The 6,000-nt window shown below is 59.3% G+C and overlaps 1 protein-coding gene across 2 annotated transcripts in view; it reads right to left on the minus strand.

Annotated features, from left to right (window-relative positions):
• The window catches only part of PITPNM3 (PITPNM family member 3), a 107,594-nt gene extending 102,954 nt beyond the window's left edge, over nt 1–4,640 (minus strand). For both annotated transcript variants that reach the window (XM_045375501.3, XM_045375499.3), the window contains exon 1: nt 4,470–4,640. In XM_045375501.3, coding sequence (XP_045231436.2) covers nt 4,470–4,491 — 22 coding nt within the window. In that variant the 5' untranslated portion in view covers nt 4,492–4,640. The remainder of the gene's footprint in view (nt 1–4,469) is intronic.
• Between the last annotated feature and the right edge of the window lie 1,360 nt (nt 4,641–6,000).

The following is a 6,000-nucleotide window of genomic DNA, read 5'->3' on the forward strand; positions in this document are numbered from 1 at the left end:
TTCTGTGACGTTGGCTAAATACCTACCCCTCACGGGCCCTCAGCGACCCATTGTTAAGGAGGACTTGGAACATGAGTATGGAAATGTTCGCTCCCATCCGAACACTGTAGGATCATTACTTTACTGACTCAAATTACTAGGTTTGCCACATGGAAGCCTGCCAGCAATACCCCTCAGAGCAGAGGCTAACACCTGAGAGGAGAATAAACTGGTTCCTCCGGCCCGGGAGGCCCAGCCCCGTGGCCTCGGCTTTGTCTCTGCAGACATTCCTGCCCCAGCCTGAGAGGTGCCAAGACCCTCTAGGCTGCTCACTCTGCTCCTGCCTAGCCTGAGGACCTGCCCCCACCCAAAACTCGCATTCTCCCAGTGGGAGAGAGGGGCAGCCTGTTGAGGTGCAGAGGGAGGGACACAAGGAGGTAGACAGGAAGGGAGGGGCAGTGTGGCTGGCAGGCATCAGAACCAACCCTTCCCAACAAAGGCTGCTCCACCCGGCTGGCCTCTCTCCAGCTTCCCAGGAGCCCTCACGTCCCAGCCGGAGGGATCTGTCGAAACACCCAAGTCATACCCCGGCACTCCTGTCTTCATGCTTTTTGGAGTTCCTTTTGACCTTCTGCACTCTTCCACTCCAGCCAGACAGATTTCTTTACTCTTGGGCCCTTCCTGCCCACCCTCCACGCCTACCCATAGCAGTCCTTCCATATTTACACATGCGCCTCCTCCCTTCCATCCTCCTAGCCTTTGTTCAAGCCATTACCCCCACCTGCACGCTGGCCCCTGGCCACCTTCCTTTTCTTTTCTTTTTGAGACGGAGTCTCGCTCTGTCGCCCAGGCTGGAGTGCAGTGGCACAATCTCGGCTCACTGCAAGCTCTGACTCCTGGGTTCACACCATTCTCTCACCTCAGCCTCTCGAGTGGCTGGGACTAGAGGCGCCCACCACCATGCCCGGCTAATTTTGTTTTTGTGTTTTTAGTAGACACGGGGTTTCACCGTGTTAGCCAGGATGGTCTCAATCTCTTGACCTCGTGATCCCCCCGCCTCGACCTCCCAAAGTTCTGGGATTACAGGCGTGAGCCACCACGCCCAGCCCCCTGGCCACCTTTCTATCCAAACTCTGCTAGCCTTTAGGGCCCATCTCCCAGAGAAACCCAGCCTTCATTGTCTCAAGCCACCCACTGGCCTCTCTGCTCCATGGGGAACTGTGTACTGTAAATTATCCCTTCCTACACAGAGCTTCTGAATCCTCCCCACCCCTGCCCCCACCTCCCTGTCGCTGGCTAGACTGGGGCCACCATAAATGATACCTGTCTGTGTAACTGAAACCTCCCCTAGAGATTGAGAACTGGAACCCATCTGGATTCATCTTCTCAAGATTTATCTCATCCTCTCTGGGCCCTGATAACAATTTCTCTTGTACCTGGATTTTCCTGGCAGTGTGAAAGTCCTTTCACTGCCTCCCTTTAGCTCTTGTCTGACACAAGCCGTGTCACAAATCTGGCACAGCCATGACCTGCTGCTCAGGCTGTGCACTGCACAACTCCAGGGGTATTATTCACTAGACCACATGTGATGACCTAAAGTCAGGTACCATGGCAGCCCTGGGGCCCAAAGCTCTGTCTTTTCTCTCTGTGGGTGATCTACTGGCCAGATTCTAGAGGGAACACCTCGAAGGTCATGGTGCAGACCCCTCACTCACAGGTCAGGTGCCACAGCCTCCACTCCTGGCCTTTAGCTGCCCTTTGTTCCCATGTCATCCCCCAGAGTGAAGGCCTGATCATTCCTGCCCATCAGTCTGCCCATCCGAGGCAGGTGGTACTGAACAGCCACCCCTCTCTCTGTTACATGGTCTCCTTGGGCCTCAGTTTCCCCAGCTGTGAAGAAAGAGATGGGTTCCTGACCTCCAAGGGATCCCTCTGTTCTGAAGCTCACCAATCTATTCTTCACAGATGTTGCCAATTGCCAATGGGGAATATGTGATTCTCATGCCCACATTACTATGTGTTGTTTTCGATTCGATAGGCTTAGGAGCCTCAAGAAGAGAAGGGAGGCCGGGCACAGTGGCTCACACTTGTAATCCCATCACTTTGGGAGGCTAAGGTGGGCAGATCATTTGAGGTCAGGAGATCAAAATCAGCCTGGCCAACATGGTGAAACCCCATCTCTACTAAAAACACAAAAATTAGCCAGGCGTGGTGGTAGGTATCTGTAATACCAGTTACTCGGGAGGCTGAGGCAGGAGAATCGCTTCAGCCTGGGAGGCGGAGGTTGCAGTGAGCCGAGATCAAGCCACTGCCCTCCAGCCTGGGAGACAGACCGAGACTCTGTCTCAAAAAAAAAAAAAAAAAAAAAAAAAAAAAAGAAGAAGAAGAAGAAAGAAAAAGAGAAGGGGCATTTACAAAATGCAGAGGAGCCTGGGACAGCTGAGAAGGGAGAGGTAACCAGACTCCTTGGGGTGACTGCTGAGTGTGGGGGGCAGGAGCCCAGGCACTGGATCCACAGACGTGGTGAATCTGTGTTGCCTCGAGGGAAAGGGCCAAGCGTGAAATTGCAGCAGCAAAAAAAAAATGTTAGAACAGCACGAGGCATCGATGCTCAGAGCAGGGCCGTTTTTCCACCTGTCACTGGAACAAATTCCCACAGACTGTCAGCCCAGGGACCAAAGGACCCATAGGCTCAGGCAGAGGGACCGAGACTGGTACCCCCATTTGGTAAGGGGGTCACCTATCAGGACAGTGACAGAGAGAGTCCTTCAAGTCCAATAGACCTGGCTGTGAGTCCAGGCTCTGCTCAGACCCTCTGAGCCACCTTGAGACTGCTATTTCTCTGAGTATCTGTTTCTAGATGTTTTAAAAGGGGGAGAGTCGCAATTCCTTGCTCCCAGGATCACAGTGCAGTGACGAGCTTAGCATCCTGCCTAGTACATAGAACAAGCAGTACATAGAACTGTTCACTGCTGTTGTGAAGACAGTGTCCTGGCAGGTGACCTGTGCTCACGGCGTCCAGGTGCATGCATGCACGCACACACACACACACACACACGCACACACAGAGTAGGGCAGCGGACGGAACACACGCCCTGCTACGGGCCATTTTAAGGAGTCGGGGTGGGTGAGGACCCAGGCATGGTGGAGGGAAGAGGGAGGCAAGAAGCCTTTTTCAGCCTCCCTGGCGTCATCTCACAGTGCCTCCCTCAGGAGGGGAAAAGGGAGGGGAGTGAGAAGGCTGTTTAGCTGTGTTCCATACTGGCTGTGTCTCACACAACCGGCCCCACCCCGACAGGGGTGACTCCCTGGGGACAGAATGGGAGTGCATTCTCAGGCACCTAAATCTTACAGACTCAGTGCCTGCACAGAGAGACGGGTCCCCAGCCCAGGGTCCCAGGCAGCTTTCGTGCGTGGGGGTGGATTGACACACAGCCTGGTGGTATTCACACCCAGTGTGCATACGGGTGAATTCACACCCATTCCTTCACCGTCGAACCCGGTCCTGGGGGACAGCATGGCACCTGCCAACGTCACGGGTTGGTTGTGAGTTCACGGTAGATTCTCACACACCAGCCTCACAAGAGGCACTGCCGAGACCAGGCTTGCTGCCGCCTACTGTATGGCCGGCCCTGTGGGCACAGCTATCCTCCACCCGCCTCCCAAGGCACCATCGGGCCCAGAGTGTGCCCGATGAGTCACGGGCCTGGGTCTCCCCAGCATGGGCGCAGCAGGGGGGCTGAGTCCGCCTGAGCCCCGGTGCCCAGTTCAGGGTCTGGCACAGAGCAGATGCTAGTGAATGAACGTCGGGCTGGATGAATGAACGAATGACTAATGCCAGCTCCCTCAAACCACGGGCTACACCTTCTGAGCCTGGGGGAGGGCAGAGCCCACGGGACCCCAGAAGAGGCCTCCACAGCCGAGGCTTTGGGTCCCAGGGTCGATGGGGGAGGGGGCGGGGCGGCCAGCTGCCGGGGCGGCGCGGGGCTCCCCTTCTTCCCGAGAAGGAATCTGGGTCTCTGGACTGAGCTGGTGACGGGGGCTGGGGCGGGGGGTTGTGGCGTCCTGGATGGAGAGAGCTGCAGGACCAGGGGGCGCGTCCCGGTTTGCGTTGGGGGTGTGGGACGAAGCGGCGGCCACGGGACATCCCCTTCGGTGGGGGAGCCCGGGTCTGCCCGGGGCCTCCGGAGGGTGCAGAGGGCTCCCAACGGCGGGACTGGCCCGGGGCGCCGCAGACCTGGCCCTTTCCGGCGGGGCCCTGGAGAGGGGGACGCAGTGTCCCGCGAGGTGACCGGGGGCGCAGGAAGGACTGGGGGCGCGCACAGCCCCCTCTCCACGCGCAGGAGGTCCAGCCCCGCCACCGCCCCCTCCGCCCTCCCAGGACCTCCGCCCACCTGCGTGAGGGGCTCACCTGGGCCGGCGGCCCCTCCTCGAGACGCGCGAGTCCCTCCCCCGGGCCCCGGCCCTGCCCTCCCCGCGCCCGCCCTCACCTGCACGGCCCGCCTTAGCCATGTCCCGGGCGGCGGGCTCCGGCGGCGCTACCCGCGCTCCTCGCGCCTCCCGGGCCCGGCCCCGGCCGCCTCCGGCCCCGAACGGACTCCGAGCGCCGCGCCCGCGCCCCCGCCCCGCTCGCCTCGGCTGCCGCCACCGCAGCCGCCGCCGCCTCGCCGCTCCCTCCCGCTCCCTTAAAGGCGCCGAGCGGCGGCCGCGCCCCCCCAACCCCCCGCGCCGCCGGGGAGGGACTGACGAAGGAAGGCGCCCAACGCCGCCCCCGCGGGCCCGCACCCCCGCCCCGGGCCGCGGCCTTCGCGCTCCAGCCCGCTCCGCTCCGGCCCGCGAGGCAACCGCAGCGCGCGAGGGGCGGCAGCCCAGGGGCGCAGAGACGCGGAGACAGCCCGAGACACTGCGGGCCGGACAGAGACGGGGCCCTGGACTGGGAGAGGGGCGCAGAGACTGTGAGACAGCGCTGGAGAGAGACGCTCCTAGGGCCGGAACGCCGAGGGAGAGGGAGAGAGAGAGAAATTCAGAGGAGACCAGAGACCCAGAGCCCGGCTCCGGGAGAGAGGGACAGAGGGAACGGGGAGAGGAAGGAGGACAGGGACCCAGGGAGGCTCCCACGAAGCCAAGAGGAAAGTCGCTGTGGGATCAGAGACAAGAGAGGGACCCCCTCCATCAGCCCCCACTCCAGGGGCTCTGAATCATTTATAGCGTCTGACCTAACCTCAAAAGAGAAGGGATTCCCGTGATTTTAACCCTCAAGGGGTAAGTAAAACACTTGCACATCCACCTGGGTTCCAGGCTGGGGCAGGCTTTGTGGACCCCAGTGGCCTGGTGGTGAGCAGTACCCGCCTTCCACTTCCCAAACCGGGATGCAGGGATGCTAGTGGACAGGCCTCGTGGGCCACGAAGATTTGGGTTATGAGCTCTGCTTAGGGGCAGCAGGGATCCGCAGTCCAGCCCCAACAGAGGGCAGGAGATGGCCAATCGTATTTGGCGGTGCCTGAGAGGTAGCAACCTTCCACTGAGATGGTGCCCTGCCTCCCCCCGGAAACTGGTAAGGCTGAAGCCCAGTTACCGTCTATATAGCCAGGCACCCAACCCACCCTGTCCCACTCCACTTAACAGGGAAAAGGTCAACTGGAGAATTTCATCCATGGTCCAGGCTCCAGGGTCGCGCAAACTCCTCTATGGAAACAGGGCACACATGGGGTTAGATGGGGGCTTTCAGTCCAGAGCCTCCTCTCCTCCTCTGGGGTTTTGACTCCATTCACAGGATTCCCGCTAAGCAGTCCTTCAGCTCCTGGTTTGTTACCTCCAAGGACAGGAAGCTCAGTATCTTAAGTGAGAGTTCTTCCTTTTTTAAATTTTTAATTTTTTTTTTTTTTTTTGGGCCAGTGCTGGCATTAAGAATGTTCTTACTCGCTTGAGCTGAAATCTGTATCCCACATGTCCCATCCATGAGTTCTGCTCTGCCTTCTGACACCTCACCCGACAAAACCAGGGCTTCCCAGGGCCCTCTAC

Source organism: Macaca fascicularis, chromosome 16 (genome assembly GCF_037993035.2).
Source record: "Macaca fascicularis isolate 582-1 chromosome 16, T2T-MFA8v1.1".
Lineage (NCBI taxonomy): Eukaryota > Metazoa > Chordata > Mammalia > Primates > Cercopithecidae > Macaca > Macaca fascicularis.